The 24,029-nt window shown below is 40.5% G+C and overlaps 1 protein-coding gene across 1 annotated transcript; it reads left to right on the top strand.

Moving 5' to 3' along the window:
* The first annotated feature begins 14,495 nt into the window (after positions 1-14,495).
* LOC111142835 (protein FAM178B-like) lies at positions 14,496-14,810 on the top strand. The gene is given in 1 exon segment (XM_022496157.1): positions 14,496-14,810. A coding segment is annotated over 1 exon segment (315 nt).
* The last annotated feature ends 9,219 nt before the right edge of the window (positions 14,811-24,029 follow it).

The raw sequence follows: 24,029 nt of genomic DNA on the forward strand, positions 1-24,029 counted from the left end.
GCAGGCACTTAACCGAATGAGCCACCCAGGTGTCCCTGTTTGTACTGTTTTTCAGTCCAAATTTATATCACCTGAGTGGTATAAAACTATTACATGATGTAAGCAGAAGGCAGATGGATTGTCAACCTGAAGTCTTGTGGAGTGGGAACTTTACTGCTAAACCAGGGTAAAGGGTACCAGACATTTGTTTTCCCACCCTCCTTTCTCTCTCTCTCTCTCTCTCTCTCTCTAAGATTTTATTTATTTATTTGAGAGAGAGCACAAGTTGGAGGGAGAAGCAGAGGCAGAGAGAGAAGCAGGATCCTTACTGAACAGGGAGCCTGATGTGGGGCTCTATCCCAGGACCCTGAGATCATGATCTGAGCCGAAGGCAGAGGCTTAACCTACTGAGCCACCCAAGGACCCCATCCTCACCCTCCTTTCCATTAGCAAGATGACAGATCAATTGCCACAACAAGAAACATACTGTAACTCACCTGGCTCTGATTTTTTGCTCAATTTCTTGCTCAGTGAACTGCTGATTAAAAAAATTTTTTCCCATAAAGAGGGGTGCCTAGGTGTTTCAGTCATTTAAATGTCTGACTCTTGATTTCAGCTCAGGTCATGATCTCAAGGTTGTGAGAATGAGCTCCCATTGGGCCCGTGCTGGGTGTGGAATCTACTTAAGATTAATCTCTCAAATCAGGGCGCCTGGGTGGCTCAGTGGGTTAAAGCCTATGCCTTCAGCTCAGGTCATGATCCCAGAGTCCTGGGATGGAGCCCAGCATCTGGCTCTCTGCTCAGCAGGGAGCCTGCTTCCTCCTTTCTCTCTGCCTGCTTCTCTGCCTACTTGTGATCTCCATCTGTCAAATAAATAAATAAAATATTAAAAAAAATCATTATTAAAGATTATATCTCTCTCCATCTGCACCTTCCCAAAAAGAAAAAAAAAAAAAAAAAAAACTTCTCAGAGATATTTCCATAGGTTCCTATTAGTAAATGAAGACTAAAATTTTGAGTTATATAAATTGGCTTTCTTCTTTATATCCCAGTCTTTTGAATTCAATGGTAGGAGACAGCCCCTAGACACTGTTTCAGGATGCCTGGGCAAGAATAGAGTTTCTCAGCCTGCACGGCCAAAAACCATAACCTGCCTGTGGAGTCCTGTGTGAGTTTTTGCTATGTTGGGGAATCTTGCCTGGAGGCCATCCAATCAAGCCACCAACCCATGGCTTCCTAAGAACTATAAGCACATTTCTCCCCAAAATTAGCACACTCAAAAGAAGCATTTAATGGTTTTCCACATGATCCCTATAAGCCAAGAGAAGATCTGATAAGGTATGCTATTTCCAGAAAGAGCTCTTTCCTAGGCGTCAGAAGAGGTTTTAAATTTAATCTCTGCTACTTACTAGCTTGTGAGCTATTTAAATAATTTCATCATCTGTAAAATGGGATTGATATTTGCTTTGCAATATAATCATGAAGATTAAATGGAATAATATATGAGTATGTGTAACATCTAACATAATGCTTGGTATTTAATAATAAATATCAATAAATCTTAGTTTCCTTCCTTGCTTCCACTACTTTCATTTCTTTTTAAGTTTATTTATTTATTTATTTATTTAAGTAATCCCTACACTCAACTTGGGGCTTGAACTCATGACCCTGAAACCAACCATCATACCCTTTTCTGACTGAGCCAGCCAGGGGCCCCAACTTCTTCCTTCCTTCCTTCCTTCCTTCCTTTCTTTCCTATCTTTCTGTGGGTGTGTATGTATTTATTTGTTTGTTTCTTTTTAGTAATCTCTACACTCAATGCGAGGCTTGAACTCACAACCTTGAGATCAGGAGTGGCATGATCTTCCAACTGAGCTGCCAGACACCCCGACCTTTTTCTAATAATATAAACACATTTGAGGATTTTTTCCCCTTGTCCTATCAAGTTTGTATCTGGTTTGCTGCTGATAATCACAGTAAGGAGGAGAATAATACAGAAAAATCAGTGTCAGCTTTAATCAAGGAAATTGGGTTTTTTAGGAAGACCAAAGGAGGAAAGGAAATGCAAAGAAGAATGAGAGTGGACCTGGAAGTAGGAAGAAAAGCAGTGGAGAGTGATGTCCTAGAGACCAAGGGAAGAGGGAATTTCAAAAACAGAGTGATGAAATGTGGAGATTAAGATAAAGACTGAGAACTTTCCACCTGATTTAATAACTTGGAGGACCCTGGTGGCCTTAGCAACAACATTTCAGTGGAACTGAGCAGGAAACCAGGTTGCAACAGGTTGAAAAGAGAGAGGGAGAAAAAGAAGTAGAAGAGTTTAGTCAAATGTCTTCAGGTCTAGCTCTTCTCTAGGGAAGAGATAAAGAAGTAGCTGTAGGAGGACATGGAATTGAGAAGGCGTGTTTGATTAGCTGGAACTATGGGAGTTAAAATACTAGATGGAGAGGAGACCAGAGAGAAGGAAAGTGCCAGATATGGAGGACGGAGCATAATGGAGAGAGGGAAGTTCCTGGAGAGGCCGAAGAGCCTGGGACCAGGGCTCAATGGGAAAGAAGATCTCCTATTTCATTGTGACAGGAAAAGGCAGGGTGCGAACCCAGGTTCACTCATAGACTCGGAGCCAGGAAGCTAAGGGAGCACTCCTTGGATGGCTTCTGATTTTTTTGTTTGTTTGTTTGTTTTTCCGTGAAGTAGGAATTTAAGTTTTCTCTGGAGAGGCAGGAGGAGGGGCGGGTGCAGAGGTTAGAAGTTGGAGGGAAGTGGAGAAGATAAGGAAAAAACCCATTTAGAGTATGGAGGAGGAAACTGACCAGGAAAACATAGCACAACGGAGAGAAGTGTCAAGGACCCATCTGAAATTGATTACTCTGAATTTAAACCAACACCAGTATGTAGGGCTCTGTGGTTTTCTTCAGGCACTGTAGGGGGACTAAGCCACATTTTTCTGTCATGTTGCACAACAAGGTGCTGGTAAATACTTTGCAAGTGCTTTAGGAGTTGTGATGGGAAGAACACTGATTTGCAGCAGTGGTGTAAATAATCCCAGTATGAATGACTTCAAGCTATCAATGTGATGTTCCTGGATTCAGGCTTGGGAAGGGATGCCCTGTGGCACACTCTTATATAATATTCCCACCATACAGATACAATAGACATAAGTAACCATAAGAGCATAGAAAATAGTAAAATGTAGCAAAATAATTAAGAAGTGACAAGTTTTGATTCTTTAGTACCTTGGCCTTTATATAATTTTCTTTTTTTTTTTTTTTAAGATTTTATTTATTTATCAGAGAGAGAGAGGGAGAGAGAGCGAGCACAGGCAGACAGAATGGCAGGAAGAGGCAGAGGGAGAAGCAGGCTCCCTGCCAAGCAAGGAGCCCGATGTGGGACTCGATCCCAGGATGCTGGGATCATGACCCGAGCCGAAGGCAGCCGCTTAACCAACTGAGCCACCCAGGCGTCCCTATATAATTTTCTTAATTATAAGTTTATGTAACTTAATTTTTAATAATAACTGACACCTGGCTTGCAAAATTCCTGCAAATGTTACAATCAGCTCTCTAAGACAGTACGAGCTGCTCCGGGTTGAAATGGCCTGCATTAAGGGATTGGATGGAGTTGGGGGCAGGGAGGGAGCTAAGACGTTAAGTGACAAGATTGCTTTCTTGGGCAAAGGGACTCTCCCCTGGGCCTGACAGAGCAAGTCTGAGTTCGCTGGGTAAAGAAAGGAGCTGGAAATGATTGAAAAAAGGTTGACCCTGGGGAAGGGATAAGAGCTGTTAGGTGGGACATGAATCAAGGATCAGACAATTCGATATTGCAGTAGTTACCAAGTTTGTATCTTTCCTGTGGCCATTTTCTCTCATCGTACTATAAATAGTCATAAAGGTCTGATGGAATAGGCTGCCACAGCGTGGGGGAGGGGCTGTCCTGGAGAAGAGCAGAGAGAGTGGTTTTGAGTCTAGGGGCAGGAAACCCCGGGCCGCCTGGATCATGTCACAAGAAAGTCACCTCTGCAAAGGCAAAACCAGCTGGGAGTCTTGCTGTTGGCAGTTTCCCTGAGCTGTGTTTTGTTATAGGTTGGCAGGAAGATACTTGGGGGATGGAAGCTCTTTTTGGTTCTAAAATTATACTATAGCAATGAATGCTGGTAACTAAGTTCCTTCTTTCAAATAGCCCACTAAATAAACTTAGATAAAAATCCTTTTGTTGTCATTCTTTAAAGTTCTTTGCATGAGGTAGGAGAATAAATTCACTTCATTTCTGTTCAGTGCACTTTTCTGGTATTGGAAAGTCACTTTCCACAAAAGAGCTAACACATTAATGGCCTCAGTTTGGCTTTTATAATCGTGACTGGGTATAATTCCGAATCATGTTTGGTGTGAGATACCTCAGCAGGCAGCATTTTCACTCTTTTCAGAGAAAATATTTCGTAGAGTAGCTGTATTGTCAATATCTCCCTGTTTGCAAAAATCCTACCTGCTCAGGGTACAGCCACAATTACAAACACATTTAGAGATTTTATTATATTTGATCAGATTTCAGAAGCAGTAACAAGAACAAGAGGATGTAGGAGAAAAATAGACAAATGTATTAACACTACAAAAAAAAAAAAAAAAAAAAAAAAAAAAAGCATGTGTTAGGGCAGCAATTTCCAGAGCAGTAAAATTATGGGGGTGGGAGGAGTGGGAAGTGGGAGGAAGGACAAACACAGAGTTGCCAAGTCATGACATTAAGAAGAAATTACCAGTTGCTGTCATTATCATTTCTTAAAAGAAAGATATTTTAATACTAGATAAATAGTAAGAAAAGAATCTTTGAATCAAGAGAATGCATTTGGTTTATGGAAAACTCAACAAATTGTTTTTTATTTTTTTCATTTAGGGCTTAATAGTAAAAGTATCTCCATGAGCCATTGTAGGACACATGTGAGGGTTTTTAAGAATTTAGTGATTCTTTAAAAAAAAAAAAAAGAATTTAGTGATTCTCTCTTCTTTTTCATTAATCTTTTGCATAAATCTTTAATATTCTGTTACAAAAAGAAAGGAAAGAAAGAAAAGGAAATGAAATAAAGGGGCAGTGTGATATTAGCAGTTTAAAAAGGCAGTTTTCTTTGAAAACTAAAAAGAACTATCGGTGTTTCCTTTGGTTCTGATAGAGAGAAGAAGAGATTGGGAGGAAAGTTATGATTACATATAGTCTGGCATAATGGAGAGAATATGTTTTTCAGAACTGGGACAGGTCTAAACAAGGAAAGATCTGAAAAAGAAATTTTAAAAAAATCCCATTCACATCAAAAACAATGAAATATTTAGGAATAAATTTAACCAAGGAAGTGAAAGACCTGTACACTGAAAATTATAAGACTTTGATGAAAGAAATTGAAGACACAAATGGAAAGATATCCCCTGATCATAAATCAGAAGACTAATATTGTTAAAATGCCTAGTTTACCCAAAGCTGTTTATAAATTCAATACAAGCCCTATCAAAATTCCATGTCATCTTCACAGAAATAGAAAAGCAATTCTAAAATGTCTATAGAACAACAAAAGACCCCAAATAACCAAAGCAATCTTGAAAAAAGATGGAGGTATGTTTCTTGGTTGCAAACTATGCTATAAAGCTATAGTAATTAAAATGGTATGATACTGTCACAAAAATAGACACACTGACTAATGGAACAGAATAGAGATCCCAGAAATAAATTTCTGCATATATGGTCAACTAATATTTGACAAGGGAGCCAAGAATACTCAGTGGAAAAAGAATAGTCTCTTACATATATGGTATTTGAAAAATTGGGTAACAACATGCAAAAAAATGAAACTAGATCCCTATCTTACACCACTCACAAAAATTAACAGAATTGATTAAAAACTTAAGCATAAGGGGGCGCCTGGGTGGCTCAGTGGGTTAAAGCCTCTGCCTTCGGCTCGGGTCATGATCTCGGGGTCCTGGGATCGAGCCCCGCATGGGGCTCTCTGCACAGCAGGGAGCCTGCTTCTTCCCTCTCTCTCTGCCTGCCTCTCTGCCTACTTGTGATCTCTCTCTATCAAATAAATAAATAAAATATTAAAAAAAAAAAAAACTTAAGCATAAGATCTGATACTGTAAAACTTCTAAAAGATTACATAGGGGATGGGCGCCTGGGTGGCTCAGTGGGTTGAAGCCTCTGCCTTCCGCTCAGGTCATGGTTCCAGGGTCCTGGGATTGGCCCCCACATCGGGCTCCCTGCTCGGCGGGGAGCCTACTTCCTCCTCTCTCTCTCTCTCTGCCTGCCTCTCTGCCTACTTGTGATCTCTGTCAACTAAATAAATAAAATCTTAAAAAAAAAAAAAAGATTACATAGGGGAGAAGCTCCTTGACATTAGTCTTGGTGATGATTTTTGGATATGACACCAAAAGCACAAGCAACAAATGGAAAAAAAAAAAAACCAAGAGGGACTACATCAAACTAAAAAGCTTCTGCACAGCAGAGGAAACCATCAACAAAATAAAAAAGCAACCAATGGAATGGGAGAATATATTTGCAAACCATACATTGGATAAGGGGTTAATTTCCAAAATATATAAAGAACTTACTCAACTCAATAACAAAAACCAGACAAACAGATTTTTTTAAATGGGCAGAAGAACCAGATAGACATTTTCCCAAAGAAGACATTCAAATGGCCAACAGGTACACGAAACGATGTTTAATATCAATTAACCATCAGGGAAATGCAAATCAAAACCACAACTGAGATATTACTTCACACCCATTAGAATAACTATCATCAAGAAGACAAGAGATAACAAGTGTTCCTGAAGGTGTACAGAAAAGGGATTCCTTGGGGCGCCTGGGTGGCTCAGTGGATTAAAGCCTCTGCCTTCTGCTCAGGTCATGATCCCAGAGTCCTGGGATCGAGCCCCGAGTCGGGCTCTCTGCTCTGCAGGAAGCCTGCTTCCTCCCCTCTCTCTCTCTGCCTGCCTCTCTGCCTACTTGTGATCTCTCTCTCTCTGTCAAATAAATAAAATCTTAAAAAAAAAAAAAAAGAAAGAAAGAAAAGGGATTCCTTGTGAACTGTTGGTGGGAATGAATTGGTCTAACCACTGTGGGAAATAGTATGGAGGTTCCTCAAAAGATTAAAAATACAACTACCATATAATCCAGCAATTCCATTTCTGGGTGTATATATATATTCAAAGGAAATAAAAACATGATATTGAAAAGTAAAGATATCTGCAATCTCATGTTTATTGAAGTATTCTTCACAATTGCCAAGATATGGAAACAACCTAAGTGTCTATCAATGGATGAATGAACAAAGAAGAAATGGTTTGTGACTGTCTAATGGAATAGTATCCAGCCATGAGAAAGAAGGAAATCCTGCCATTTGCAACAACATGGATAGACCTTATGATAAGTGAGATAAGTCAGACTCAGAAAGATAAATTCCGCATTATGTCACTTATACATGGAATCTAAGAAAGCTAAACTCAGAATTAGAAAGTAGAATGGTGGTTATCAGGGGTTGGGAGTAGGGGAATTGAAAAGATGTTGTTCAAGGGTACAAACTTACAACCAGTAGATAAATTGTGGAGATGGAATGCACCTCATAGTGGTTAAGTCAACTCTACTGTTTTGCTGTTACTAGCTGGATTTGTGAACGTTGTTTTAAGACATTTGTGTCTATGTTCCAGAGAAATGTTGGTCTGTAAATGTTTTCTTATCTTTGCCCAGTTTTTATACCAAGAATATGCTGACTTCATAATGTATGTAGTATTTTCTCCTCTTATACTTTGAGTTTTTATAAGATTTGTATTATTTCTTAAATGTTTCATAGCATTACCAATAAAAATAAATCTTTGTTTTGATCTGTAGTAACTCTCTTATTAACGAGTTTCTAACGTTTATTTAATGATTTTCTTGCTGTGACCTCTAACAGAAATGATTATCAGGATAATTCAGCTGGGAAATTATGTATTTAATTATAAGACAAAAAATATTGTATGATAAGCTTCAAAGTTGTAAAGAGATTAATCTTAATCATTCTAACCACAAAAAAGAAATGATAATTATGTGATGTGATAAAAGTGTTAGCTGATGACGTGGTGGTAATCGTATTGCAATATATGTGTACCAAACCAACATGTTCTATACCTTTAACTTACACAGTTATATGTCAGTTCCATTTTAAAAAATAATAATAATCGCTTCTTGGCCTTTTGGCTAAGATCAAGTGTAAAAACAATAATAATAAAGGACTGAGGTCTAGGTTCGAATCCCAGCCCTGCCACTTACAACCCAGAGACTCAGGCAAGTTATCGAACCTCTCCAAACCTCAAGTTTCTTCTTCTCTAAAGGAGGATAATGATACAGGTACATCCCAAGTGGTCTATGATGATTTGATGAAATAAAGTAAAAATATAAACTATGACTCACAAGATGGCTTAGCATTCAGTAACTGTTTGCTCTTTATTTCTATCATCCTCTTATCTTTCCATTTAAAAATAATGACAGAAACTGGTAATAATTTATTTTTAATGTCTTGAATTTGACTTTAAGTTGGTACCCTCACCTTTAGATACACACACATATACTCTCTCCCACAGACACCAATTTTTCCGGTCTGAATACTTACACAAGAATAGGTTGCACCTAGTAAGCCCCCACGAAAAATTAGCTATTACGGTTTTTATACTTTACTCTTTTCCTTTTTTGTTTTAAAATGGATTTCTCATGCTTTAAATTGCTCTCGCACTCTCATTAATACTTGGCGCTTTGCAAATTTGATCAGTGTGAACTGCTCTGAGCCTCTGAGCATGCTCACAGTAACTAAGCAGGAGAGCACCTAGAAGCCAGGGCCCTCTCCTCCAGCACCCTTTGCTTATCTAATGCTTTCCATCCCTGTGGTGTTCAAGCTTGCCCCTGGCTGCTTTGTGTTTCCATACCTCTAATGTTTTATTGCATTTTATTGCATTACCGAAGGAGTATAAGGTTGACTGTCAGTTAAGTTGAATGTAACACAGCAAAGTGGAGCATCTGTAGTTCATTTGTTTTATGAACATTGTCAACAGAAATGTATTGTCTGGGTTAGATGCCGGAGTTATGTTAAAATACAAAAACAAGAAAGCCAGCTTCTGCCTTGGGGAAACTGTCTGCTTGGGGGAGGGGTGACAGCCACAGGAACAATTAGACATTTAGAGCAGAGTGTTGTTAGGGGTCTTCATGGAAATGTGTTTGCTCCTGCTACTAGGGAACAGGCACTGGGGGTGGGGTGAAGGTAGGGTGCAGATGAGTCCCCCAGTGAGAGCTTGGGTCTGCCTCAGCCCCAGGGGCAGATGGAGGGGAAGGTGAGTATTCAAAGCAGAGGGGACAGCACCAATTAAGATGTGGAAGCTAGAAAGAGCTTGCTATGTGTAAGCATATATGTGTGAAGAGATACAAGCAGGAGGACCGGGGTTGAGAGTGTGTCTGAGGTCCCTGTAGAGCCTGGAAGCCTGTGGGGAGTTCCGTAACAGCAAGCGTGGAGCCCAGCGGGAGGGATCCACAGCCGGGTCTGATTTCCCCGCTTGGGGCTCTGCACTCGGGCCATTTCTGTGGGCCTGAAATGCCAGCTTACTCAGAGCTTAAGGATGTGGCCCTTGCTAGCTCAAATCCACATTTCCTCTGACTCTCTCAGGCCACAGCAGCTTCTGCTTCCTTTAAACTCTTAGAACATCCAGTGTATGAGCCTTATGGAAGTGAATACTCACATGGCCCTGCCCTGTGAATTCTTTCTCTGTGAAAATATTTCTCGACCCTTCTGCAAGAGGGTGAGTTCCTTGAGCACAGGACCCACTTCTTTTACCTCTTTCTGTTCTCCATAGAGGCCAGAGTAGAGCTTCCCCAAATGGTAATTGCTGTAAGTGTTTGTTGTTCAATTGTTGCCTCTCTGGCTTCATGGGAGGAGTAGGACCAGGGTCAGATCCAGAAGTCTGAGGCAGACATGCTCTATTTAGGGGAACTTCCGGCCTTCCAGGCCACAGGCAGGGAAACAGGATAATATTTGCGAAATCTTTTTTTTTCTAGGTTTGCAAGTTACCACGTTCTCCTGGTTTCTTCCCAACTCTCTTGATTGTTACTTTTCCATCCCCTTTGTCAGCCTCTCTTTAAGGATACATGCTGGAAAGCCTCCTTTCTTTCTTTGAAATTCTCTCCCCTCAGAAGATTTCAGCTCACTCCTGATGCTTCAGGCTGATATTTTCACACCAAGAGCTTTAGATCAGGACTTCCAGCCCAGCCCTTCTCTTTGACCCTGACCACCACCAACACCCTCCCAGCCCCCGAACCCTCACCCCCACCCCCGTGACTCCTCAACCAGTCTCTGCTGGGGTGTCTCAGAGACACTTCAAATCCAGTGTGCTTGGAACTGAACTCAGGTTCATATTTCCTACCCTGCAAACTAAACAAGTGAGAACAAGACAGATGAAAACCCTAAGGCTCCTCCAGTCTTGCCCTGCTTCATGAACGGCCCCAGGTACTCGGTTGCCCAAGTCGCAAACCTGGGAGCTCTTCTTGCCTCCCCTCCACCAACCATCCCACCAACCCCCACATCAAGTCAATCATCCCGTGCCAAATCTTCCCTTACTTCTTCCCACTCCCACACATGGAAACCTAGTTTTCTACCTGGATTATTGCCAAGGGTTCCCTGAATACACTCCTGACCCCCTTACAATCTATTCTCTGTCCCACAGCTAGAAAACACACTTATAATCATGTAGATCTGATTATATGACTTCCTTACTGAATGCTCCTCAGGAGTTTCCCACTGCCCTTACAATGAGGCAAAACCCTTGTCAACTTGCCCTCTTCTCTATATGCTGCCCTGCTCCTTACGGTCTGCACTCGCAGCTCTCCTGGACTTACTTCTATGAGTATTTCATGCTCTCTCTCATCTCTAGGTCTCTGTGTCTACCGGTCTCTCTGCTGGAGCACTCCACCTGCTCACTCTCACCCTGGCAAACAAATAAATATGAGTCACTTGCTGCTGCTCTGCTTGGAGACACGAATAAGGCAAGGAGGTGGCAGGACCTAGTATACTGAATGGCCAGGTCTCAGCCCTGTCATATTGCATATCCTCTGTGCATTACAGTTATCACTCTATCCGCGTGCTCTTGTCCTGCATTCTGGTGTAGGCAACTCACTGGCTCTGTGATCGAGGGGCATAACTGATGGGGATGTGCCAAGCCATCTTCTAGGTACAGTTTGGGGACCTATGCTGTACCTTTCTTCAGTGTCTGGGTGTTTTAACATATGTAATGATCACGAATGTTCCATTTGTTGTAGACAGCATGTGTCTCCAAGATGAGGTACAATGACAGGGCATTTATGGCCCAAGAAAATAAGTAGCACAGGATTTATGTTCTTAAAAATGAGGGTGGCTGCTTAGGGCTATGCAATGTTGGGATGATTACCCCAAGATACTCATTAAGCCCAGGTGTCGATTTACTGGGCAGGAACTATACTTCAGCAACAGTTGAACTGGAGGCCTGCAAGGCCATTAAAATGAAACGAATAACCTAATCTCTGCAAAACCAGCACAGGATTCTAATTTATGCTTATCAAAAAAAGGATCATTTCTCTCCAAATTAACCAATCAGTAATATAATGTTAAGGCAATTATATTAGACAATGTTTCCAAGAGATTGAATTACATCAAATTAATTCCACGTTGGCTTAGATCTCCAAGCCAGGTATTTTCCAGAGGCCATGTGTTATGAATATTTGTGCCACATCTGGGTTTCTCTGGGCCAGAAGGGGTCCTTATAATCATAACATGCATTAAACATGTTTACATGAGCTGCAGTATAATGAACAATAGTGAACTATTTCAGAGCCATCCGTTAGGAAAGGTTAAAGAGGCTAATCCCAGAGTCGGGAAAGGAAGAAAGTCAACTGCCAGCAATGAAACATTAAAAAAAGATTGCTAGGACAAGTGGTCAAGTATAAATAAATTAACGAATGAATATACACAGCAGTCAACAGTGAGTCCTGAATGCTTTTAAAAACCACACGCTTTCCTAGCTCAGTAGCCGAATCTCTTCACTGACATCACATCTCCTGCACACACTGAAATCCAAATCAAAAATGATTTTTTTCTCACAAGGCACAATTCCACATATTTGAAAATAATCATTTGGCCGCTCGATAGAAACAGGGAGAAGCTAATTCTGCCATAAACAGGGGGCAGTGAAGAAAGGCATGCCATCTCTCTCTCTTTGAGACAGAAGCTGCTGCTTTAACCATTTCGTTGCCAGATGTCATTGCCAGATGTGCCCATGGGCGTTCCAGACTCTCTTTGGGTATTGGTGTCCTGAGCTCTGGCACAATTCAATCCCTTCCCAGAAAGGAAAGCAATTCATTACATCAGTTCGTAATAGGAGCTTGCTCGTTAGCTGGATGCTATCTAATTTGATTCTCCCTGCAATAGCTTTACTGATGGAGAGGTATTAGAATCCCAACTTTGCCGGACAGGAAACGGACCCTAAGGACTGAAAGGATTTGCCTAAAGTTTCAGGGCTAATTTCAGCAGAGAACTCAAGCTCCTCAAGCCATCCCAACACAAGTTATACCCCTCAAGCTGCCTCTCCCGGCACAAAACCCATGCTGTGACAAGCTCCTGTAGCAGACAATTCCATTGACAGAAGACCAGACCCAAGAGAAGCATGCCATGGTTGAGGCTTGGAGGGGCCACAACACGAGATGCCAATCCCAACAAAGAAACTTCTTTTTACTTTCGAGGAAGATTGGGACTTGATTCCAGCAGATGTTTGCCGAGTACCTTCTGTGGCCAGATCCTGTATTCTGTACCTTCACAGACCTCTCAGTTGTCACAACAAATTCTCTTACTAAGATGCATGAAGGCAGAAGAAGCTTCATATTTAAAAAGAACCAAGTGTACCCTATGGATAAAGAGGAGCACTTGTAGAATTTTCTCCATATCGCCCATTCTTGGGAACAGGTGTGATTAGTTTCTTAAAAGCAAGCTCATTGGAGTGCCCAAATATCAGTCTGTAGACATTTATCTTGTTCTTTCCTTTAATCAAGCTGGGTATTTTTTAATCTTTAGTGTGACTAAGAATTAGGATTGTATAGCCATTTTAGAGATTTTTTCCAAGGATGATTTTGAGATATGTGATTTTTAGCCTCGGGCTGATGTTAGAACCCAGCCCCTGCTCCAGATATGACCCTGTGGTAGACTAAGACTGGGGAAGCTGCTGATAATTCTCCTGGTGTCCATTGTTGATGTCGCCTGCTTCCTTGGGGGCACCACTCCTCCTCTCTGCACTCCAACCCAATGGTCTAAAAGGGAGCAGCCATCTTATATGACTGCCTCCCTGGGCCCAATGATTGGTTCAAGATATTGGACACATGATCTGTATGATCCAAACTGGACCATCACAACTGTCTCCCAGAACTTTTCAAAGAGGAGCTCCAGAGATTCACACATACTTTCTCCTTTCTGGTTGTGGCTCCCTGAGGGTGTGCGCCCAGAGCCACCAGTGTCTCCCATGAAGAGACAGAGAGACTACCTGGGGGTGTTGGTGTCTCTGGATCCAGTCTTTCCTCAGGCCAGCTTCATCCTGCCTGTCCCACAGTTCAGCTCTGTGAGTCCATAGATTTATCCATTTTCTTAGACATATATTGGGGTTTTCTCTCATGGGAAAAAAGAGTTCCAACTGAAGATACCAGTGAAATATTTTTTTTGTTTGTATTTTTACCTAAAAGGCAGTATGCTATAATAGAAGGCATGCTGGTTTAGAAACAATATTAGAAAGAATTTTGAAGATTAGGAGGTGTCAGGCACCTATTATTGACATGTGGTGTTGGGGTGGAGTGTGGGAGAGAGTTGGCCCAGGACCAAACAGTTCATTTAGCTCAACTCAGGGATTGGTCAGCCTGCAGCTCAGGCCCAGATGCGTCAGGATTCCCTTCACAACCAAGTTAAGCTGAACTGCTTCACACTGCCCCTTCCCCCACTGAATTGTGGGGACCCATCTTCCATTAACCTTAGGCCCATAGACATGGCAGAGCCCTTGTCCTTCCAGGTAGTGAGCTGACTGTGAGCACAAGTATGATGAATGCCAGTCCTGAATGCTGGCAGCAGTAGAGATAGAATTGCTCAAAGGAACTACTCCACTATCAACCCATGGGTGCAGGGACTAAGAGTGGGGACATTTAGAGCCCCACAGAACTAGGTTTTCATTTAACTGGGTTGCTTACCATCTGAATTCTTGGAATGCCAGGTTTTTATCTCTAAACTACTGAAACCTTTAGTGCTTTTATGAGAATTAAATAAAGGAACTATATTGTTGCACATAGTTGGCACTTAGTATGTGGTACTTGTACTGAGGATGATGAGGGCAGGTGATGATAATAACAGTAACTTTTTCACTAGAAAGTAGACTCATGCTCTTTTTTTCCAATAGACAAATACAGCATGGGAAAAGTGGTCTTTTTTCCTTGGGGTCAAGTGATGAGTCAAGATGCCACCCGGCCAGGAGCAACAGCCAAAGGCCAGTGCTGAGCTAGACCACAAGGCCTGCTACTTATGCCACAGCCTGCTGACGCTGGCCGGAGTGGTGGTCAGCTGCCAGGACATTACTCCAGAACAGTGGGGGGAGCTGCAGCTGCTGTGCATGCAACTGGACAGTCACATCAGCACCCATATCCGGGAGAGCCCCCAGGCCATGCACCGGACCAGACTCAAGGACTTGGCAGCCTAGACCTATATTCGCTGGCAGGAGCTGCTGGCCCACTGCCAGCCCCAGGCCCAGTACTTCAGCCCCTGGAAAGACTAAAAGAGCAGGGCACAGCTGGTCCCCAGCTCTTGGCTCTGGCTGGAAGTGAATGGGGCTCAAGCAACAGGAGGAAGCGAAGAACAGAGGCCAGAGGAGGGCCAGTATGATGAAGTGAGAGCCTGCTTCCACACTGCCCCTGACCCCCACCGGGCAATGGATATGTCTCCTTGCCTGGCCCACAACAAAGACAGGATTCAAATAACCGACTCATTTAGGGATTTGCACTTTTTTAAAAAAAAGATTTATTTATTTATTTGAGAGACAGTCAGGGGAGGGTGGGGCAGAGGGAGAAGGAGAAACTCAAGGAGACTCCCAGCTGAGCGTGGAGCCTAACGTGGGGCTCGATCTTACGACCCTGAGATCAGACCCAAGCCAAAACCAAGGGTGAGACACTAACCGACTGCACCACCCAGGTACCCCAGATTTGTACATACTTATGAGCCAAAAAGTGTTCAAATACTAGAAGTGCCTCGTTAGTTTTGTGAACAAAGTGTGAATCACTATTATTTTGCTTTTTTAAAAATCATTTACAAAATAAAATTTGATGCAAGTATGCTTTTATAGTGTCCTAGACCCTCAGATTGGGGTGGTTCTTACTCTTAGATTATACTGGAAACAGACTTCTAAATTCTTTCTTCTTAATTTTGATTTTTTTCAAAATGTTAAAGTTTTCTTCACATTTTCCAAAGGTGAGGCACTGTTTCCTATCTAAATGAGAATAAAATGAAACCATTGCATTTCCCCAAAGAGAGGTCTTGAGGAAACACAGATCCCTGAGAGGATATCGTTAACTGCCTGCTTCTTATAATTGAGGCCTCTTCTCAAACAGCTCTGCTGTTTAATTTCAGCTCTCACCAATAACCCTTTCCTCTTTTCGATCAAGTGTTTAATTTCCTTGAAAGATTTTCTCAGATTTCAACGATTATTGAGAGGATTTTCATTTAACTCTAACCCTTTAATGGCTAAATCTTGCATATCCATTGTTTCGAAAAAGGGTATTTCTGTTCATCTAAGTAAATAGTCCACGGATTTGCTCTTCTTTTCTTGCCTATTATTGCTGAAATGAGGAATTATTTGGAAACTTCTTTGCTAACTATCATGTAAAAATCAAGTAAAATTAAGCATTTACAAAAACCAATCTTGGGCAACTCTCAATTATCTACAGCAATATAGACTAAAACATAGATTGCTAAAAACAGATAAACTCCCACACTTGATTATGGCCATTCTGTTCCTTTCTTCCAAGTAAAATGTGTGTTTAACCTTCAGTTCAGCTTTTCTTACAACCCTTAAAAACTTTCTAATTTTAGGAAAACATTAAATATTCATCAGGAGGTAACAGGAAGAAAGAAGAAAGGGGTGGTCAAGATAACACAGAAGTTTAGGGGTAAGAATTATTGCCGTTGCTATTTAACTATACAGGAAAATTATTAAAAAAAAAACCACATAAAAATAACAGTAGCAAATCAATCCAGTATGGCTTTTGCCAGATTCTTCCAAGGATTTTAATTTATCTTAACCCTAATCATAAACCATAGCTGGCTTTCAAATCTGGGTTATGTCCTGTGTACTAAGGAATTTGGCTTTATCCAAAGAGAAGTTCCGATCTTTGCTCTCAGCTTCTGGGATGCACTCTGTCATATCTGGTAGGAGTCTTTGTTTAGAGCAGGGACTGTCTACACAAGAAAGACCAACAATGTGCTTAGGGTCAGGGCTTTGAGTCATGTAGTGTCATTGGACCTGGAAACTGAGTTCACTCTTGTAGCAAACAATCAGCCATGCCTATGTCATGAAGCCCCAGTGAAAACTCCAGTCACTAAAGCTCAAGGGAGCCTCCCTGGTTGGAATTCCCTGTGAGCATTGTCAATCACTGATGCTGGCAGGTCACATCCTGACTCTCTGGGAATGGAACAATGGAAACTTCAAATTTGAAGCCCTCTCACACTCTGCCCTATGTGTCTCTACTTTTAGTTTATTTTTATCTGTATCCTTCCCTGTAATTAAACTATGACTGCTTTCTTTGAGTTCTGAGTCTTTAGAGCCAATTATAGAACCTAACGGTGATTTGGGGACTCCCCAAACATGGAGTTGATGAAGGCAGTGTTGGGGACTATGCTTTAAAGTTTGCCTAACTGTGGGTTGCACCTCTTCAGTCCTCCCACAGCATGTTGTCATGACTTCCATTGTAGCATCTAACACATTGTTCTTTTTGTTTGTTTTTTTTAAATATTCAGTGATGGAATGGCAATAAAAATGCTTATGGAGTAGAAAGGCGTGGTTGTTTCATTAGTAGCAGTAGTAGTATAGTGATAATGGGGAAACTGAAGTTCAGAATGATTAAGCAACTTGCCTAGAGTCACACAGTAAGTGACAGAGCAGGGATTCATTAGAGGCTAGTCCTCCTGGCCCCAGAGTCCAAGCTATTAACCACCGCAACATTCTACCTCAGCGTTTGTTGGAAAGAACAGAAACATGACACAGAGCTTAAGTTCAAATCCTACCTCCCACAAAAAAAATGAACAAACAAACAGAAAAGGAATTCATTATTATAAGTTTTCCTTCTTTCCCTCCTTTTACCTCTCTCTCTCTCCTCCTCCCCTCTCTGCCTCTGCTTTTTTCTGTGCAAGGCAGATGAAAACAACAGGCTACAGTATGGATGAGAAGGTGGTAATGAATGGAAAGACTTCAAAGGGAAAATCCACTGGACCTATGATTAACTGGATTTAGAAGATAAAGAAAAAGGAAAGGTCAACAACATCTTCACTGTTTGGGAGTATGGTTAACTTGGAGGATGTTATTATCCATGATAGAGAGAGGCAATTTCAAGGGAAGATAATAAGCTAACTTTTTTTCACCTCATTAAGGTACAATTTACTTAGAATAAAATTTGCATACATTAAGCACACAGGTTGACTTTTGACAAGTATATATCAAGATATCGAACATTTGTGGGTCTCCCAAAAGTTTCCATGTCCCTTCCTTTCATTGTCATGCCTCACAACCACTAATTTGATTTCTGTTACTGTAGCTGATTTTACCCATTCTAGAACTTCACTTAAACAGAATTCTACTTCTTCCTATGTTTTGTATCTGGCATCTTTTTTTCCTTAGTGTAATAATGGCTGTGGGACTCGTCCATGTTGTTACACATATCAGTAACTTATGGAGGTGGGGGAAGGGGCAAATAGTATTTCACTGTATGAATATACCATCATTTGTTTATTCCTTTATCAGTTGATGAACATTTGGTTAGATTTCCAGTTTTGAGTAATTATACATGAAGCTGCCATAAACATCCAGTATATGTTGTTGGGGAACAAGAATTTCCTGTTTCCTTCAAAGTCCTTCTGGCTGGACTGAGAATCAAATGGACATGAGACAGATTCACAGGAGAAAATTAAATTTAATAGCATACCTATAGGGAATCTGCACAGACATGGAAATTCCAAAGGCAGGCAAAGTGAGGTATGTATGTTATCCTAAACTAAAGAGAAAGAAATAGGGATCTAGGACTTCAAAGCGAAGGAATGCAATTCACAGGAAGATGAAAAAGAGTAAAGGTTTAGTCAATGAATGTTTCTGATTGGGCCACTCAGAAATAATGGGATTTGAAGTCCTTTGATCAGACAGGCCTTCCTAGGTTCCGCCCGATCTACAGTTACCTACTTCATAGTATAATGTAGTTATCTATGGTGAGAGCTCTTTTTCTGGAGCAGGTCCTCTATCTAAATTTATTTTTAGGCAATTGTAGAAGAGGTAAAGGGCTTTTCCTTAATCTGCTGGGTTTTGATGGCTTTTAAACTCAAAATAATCTTCATGCCACAGTGACCCATCTTGGGGCGGCCTACCCTGTCCCCTTTTATAGACAGATACTCTCATTTCTTATGGGTAAAAACCTAGGCAGCAGAATTACTGGCTCATAGATTTGATGTGTATTAATTTTTCAAGAAACTGCTAAATGGTTTTTTGAAGTGCACCGTTTTACACTTCAACCAGCAATGCACGAGTGTTGCTCCCCATCCTGGTCGATCCACACTGTGGCCAGTCTCCTTAATTTGGTGATTTTCGTGAATGTGAAATAGCATCTTACTGTGTGTGTTAAGTAGTTATTGAAGTATAAATTACACACCATAAAAATTCACCTGTTTTAAGTGTACATACAGTTTAATGATTTTTAGTAAACATAGAGACTTGTGTAAATATTACCACAAACCAGTTTAAGAATATTCCTATTACCCAAAAAGTTTCCACACATTCACTTACAGTCAGTCCGCTCCCATTCCAAGCTCAAGGGAATCAGTGATCTACTTTCTGTCTCTATAATTTACCTCTTCTAGCTATTTCATGTAAATGGAATCCTACGATAGTCTTTTGCATCTGACTTCTTTCACTTAGAATATTTTTGACATTCATCAAAGTTTTAGTTTGTATGTCAAGAACTTGTATGTCAAGAACAAGGTCTTGGGGCTCTTGGGTGGCATCTGACTCTGGTCAGGTCATAATCTCAGGGTCCTAGGATTGAGCCCCACGTAGGGTTCCCTGATCAGCGGGGAATCTGTCTCTCTCTCTCTGTCCCTCTCCCCGACTCAAGCTCTCTCTGTCTCATAAACATTTGTCTCTTGTCAAATAAACAAATAAAATCTTTAAGGAAAAAAAAAAAAAGGAACCATGGAAGGTCTGAAATTTCACCCTGATTGCAAATAACAAGGTAGCCTGCCACAATTTCATGACTGAAGACATGAGACTCCGGGATAAGGGATAAAGGACGTTATTCCTTACAGCCCAGTAGGCTACTCGAGCTTCATGTTTGTGCTGATTCCCTCTGCGCCTCAAGTCCCACAGGTGTGCTGCAAGTGGGGCCACATGGAGGCATGTCAGTGGGCCTACATCAAAGATGAGAAATTCTAAGCATGGGGAACCCCCATTTTTTGTAATGAGCTGCAAGCAAACCCACCCAACATTTGCCCTGGAGAGAGACATTATCTTGATTAAACTGGACATCAAAAAAAAATCATCCCTCTGCTTCACAGCCAGGCACTATCTCAATCTTCCAGATCTGTTTGCTTAACAATCCTCCCTGAAAAAAATGGTCTGGAATGAAGACAATCAATGCCTTAGACCAGGGAGAATTTTCTCTAAACACTACTTCAGTAGTTTCTTTTTTTTTTTTTCCCTTAAGATTATCTACTTGTTTATTTATTTATTTGACAGACAGATCACAAGTAGGCAGAGAGGCAGGCAGAGAGAGGAAGGGAAGCAGGTTCCCTGCTGAGCTGAGAGCCCAATTGCAGGTGGCTCAATCTCAGGACCCTGGGATCATGACCTGAGCCGAAGGCAGAGGCTTTAACCCACTGAGCCACCCAGGTGCCCCAGCAGTTTCTTTATTTGTGAAATAATAGTCCATTTAAGTAAATGATTATAGATATAGAGAAAAAAATTTTTTGTAAAATAGGATACCTTTTGTGTCCTATTTTATCTCTTCCTCAGTTGTTAGATACCTGGATTATTTCTGGTTTGGGGCTATGATTCGCAAACATGCCTTTGTGTGACTATATGTTTTCAATTCTCTTGATTCCTAGGAGTGGAATTGTGGGATTGTTGGTAACTTAATGTTAAACTTTTTAAGAAACTGCCAAACTGTTTTCCAAATTGGTTGTATCATTTTTACACTTCCATCAGCAGAGTATGAGTGTTCTGATTTCTGTTCTTCCTTCTCAACACTGAGTGTTCTCTGTCTTTTGATAGTAGCCCTTCTATGGGATATGAAGGGGTATCTCATTGTAGTTTTAACTTACATTTCCCTGGTAACTAAATGAGTGCCGTTGAGCATCATTCCACATGCTTATTAGCCATTTGTGTATTTTTCTTAGTGAAATGCCTATTTAAATCTGTCTCTCATTTTATAATTGGATCATTTGTCTTATTATTGAGTTATAAATGTTCTTCATACATTCTGGATACAAGCTCTTGTCCATATATGTGATTTGCAAGTATCTTTTCCCCGTCTGTGTCTTGTCTTTTCATTTTCTTAATGATGTCTTTTGTTGTTGTTATTCATTTAAGTTTTATTGAGATACAATTTACATATCATAAAGTTCACGTCTTTCAACTGTACAATTCAATGGCTTTTGGTGTACTTACAGGGCGGTGTAATATCACCATTTTCTTATTTTAGGACATTTTCATCATCCTCAAAGGCAACACTGTACTCATTAGCAATTATTCTCCATTCTCTCCTCCCCAAAGCCTCTGGCAATCATGAATCTTTCTGTCTCTGAAAATTTGAGTCTGGACATTTCTTATAAAAGGGATTATATAATACTTGGTCTTTTGTGACTAGCTGCCTTCACTTAGCATAATGATTTGGAAGTCACCCACATTGTAACATAATCGGTACTTCACTCTTTTTTATTAATGGTAACATTGCATTGTGTGGATAGATCACATTTTCTTAGTCATTCATCTAGTTGATGGACATTTGGGTTGTTTCTACTTTTTGGCTATGATGAATAATGCTGCCATGAACATTCATGTGCAAGTTTTAGTGTGGGCATCTATTTTCATTTATCTTGAGTCGATATTTAAGACTGGAATTTCTGGGGCGCCTGGGTGCCTCAGTTGGTTGAGCGACTGCCTTCGGCTCAGGTCATGATCCCGGACTTCCAGGATTGAGTTCCGCATCGGGCTCCCAGCTCCTTGGGGAGTCTGCTTCTCCCTCTGACCTTCTCCTCTCTCATGCTCTCTCTCACTCATTCTCTCTCAAATAAATAAATAAAATCTTTAAACAAAAAATATCTAAAGACTGGACTTTCTGGGTCAGATGACACCTCTATGTTTGACATTTTGAAGAACTGCCAAACTGTCTTCCAAAGTAACTGCACCATTTTACATTCCCACCAGCAGTGTATGAGGGTTCTTCACCAATACTTGCTATCATTTCTCTTTATCATCGTCATTTTAGCAGATGTAAATTGGTTCCTTATTGTGGTGTTAATTTGCATTTTCCCAATGACTACTGATGCTGATCCACTCTTCATATGTGTATTAACCATTTGTGTACCTTTGGAGAAATGTCCATTCAAATGTCATGCTCATTTTCTAATTTCATTAATTTTTTATTGTTGAGTTATAAGAGTTCTTTCATATTCTAGACACAAGTGCCTTATCAGATTAATGGTATTTTCTGAAGTGGCAGTTTTTCATTTTGGTGATTTGCTTTTGGCATTCTATCTAAGAAAACTTGGACTCATCCAAACTCACAAATATTGTCTCCTATATTTTCTTCTAGAAGTTTTATAATTTTAACTACTACACTTAGGTTTATGATCCTATATTGAGGTCTTTAAAATAATCTTTGCATATTTGTGAGGTAAGTTCATTCTTCTGTATATGGATATCTAGTTATAGGGAGGGATATCCTGCAAACGGATATCCAATTCCAGTAGTATGTATTGGAAAGGTCACAGTTTGCTCATTGAGTTGTTTTTGCACCTTTCTTGAAAATCAATTCACCATGAATGTGAGATTTGTTTATGGACTCTCAGTTCTGTTCCTTTGAACTATATGCCTATCCTTGAGCCAATACTACCCTGTCTTGACTACTGTGACTACTGTGGCTTTATAGTAAGCTTTGTTAGTGAGTGCTTGAAGTTCTCTTTGTTCTCTTACCAATTGTTTTGGCTATTTTAGTTCCTTTGCATTTCCATGGAAACTTTAGGACCAATTTGTCAATATATCAAAAAAGCCTGGGATTTTCATAGGGATGTATTGAATTTATAAATCAATTTGGGGAGAATTGTCCCCTTGGCAATACTGAGTCTTCCAATGCACGGACCTAAGGGGCCTTTCCATCTCTTTAGATATTCTATAATGTGTCTGATCTATGCATTGTCATTTTTAGTGAATGTCTTCCACCTTTAAATTAAGTTTATTGCTAGATCTATTTTTATGTTATTGTGAAAGCAATTATTTTATTAATTTTATTTTTGGATTGCTGAATGCTCATATATAGAAATATAATTGGCTTTTGTGTATAGCTCTTGCATCTTAGGACTAACTCAACCTGTTTATTAGTTCTAATAGTTAGTTGTAGATTCTATGTGGGATTTTCTACATACAATGTCGTATCATGTGAATGAAGGCAGTTTTACCTTTTTCTTTCCAATCTGAATGCATTCATTTATTTGCCTTACAGAGAGCGTAGGAGAAAACATCCTTGCCAATTCCTGATCTTAGAGGGAAAGTATTTCATCTTTTACTAAAAGTATAATGTCAGTTGTATGCAATTGCTCTTTAAGAATTTTCAGAAACACAGCAAAGGAGAGTGTAATATACCTTGGTGACACAGCCTTTTGTTCCTCTGACTGGCTCGGTTGAAGGAAGAGACAGAGACTGGGATAGACACAGAGACTGAGATGGAGATAGAGATTAAAATGATAGAGATAGAGATAGAATGGTAAAGGTGTGAACATTTCATCTGAATGACATCAGCCAAGCTGATTCTGTCAAAGGGTTGTAACCAAGAAGGCATGGAGAGCCTGGACAGGAAATGATAAAAATCAAGACAATGCCCAGTGGCTTTCTCTCATCACAAAAGTCTTTATCTCAAGATAAGAGAAAGTACTATCTTAAACTGAGAGCTGGGAAAAAGAGGATCCCTGGACTGGCATTATCTGTGTGGAAAATGCTGTTGGAAGGACTGGGACAGGATGTAGACATGCATTAAGGGAGGGCAAATCCCTTCAGTATGAAAGCAGAGCTTGAAATATTACATTAGCCAACTGCACTGGCTGCCCTGCCCATTAAATATTCATGCTGAAATCCCTGTCAATCAACAGGAACAACCTTGTCCCACTCAGACCTATTGAAGAGAAACTATGTAGGTTATTCAGCAAATTATAAAAGAAAAGGGACTTGGCTTTTGTTGTCCACAATATTGCCAAAGATGCTTTGGTATTGAAGATCGAATTGCTTCCTTTCTTGCCTGTCTTTCGACAGACATGGTTGCATGACCTTGGAAGTGTAACCTAACCCATAAGGGCCTCAATTTTCTCACCTGGAGGTTGGAAATAATAATAGTGCTTACGTCCTCAGAGAGCTATAGTGAGAATTAAATGAGATAATGTGGGTCAAGTATGCATATGAAACAATCAAGAAATGGTAGCTATTGTTGTCTTGAATTCAGGCAGAAACATATTCATTATCCAACTCATAATATGT

The sequence above is a fragment of the Enhydra lutris genome, unplaced genomic scaffold (assembly GCF_002288905.1).
Source record: "Enhydra lutris kenyoni isolate GAN:26980312 unplaced genomic scaffold, ASM228890v2 scaffoldscaffold9, whole genome shotgun sequence".
Taxonomy (NCBI): Eukaryota; Metazoa; Chordata; class Mammalia; order Carnivora; family Mustelidae; genus Enhydra; species Enhydra lutris.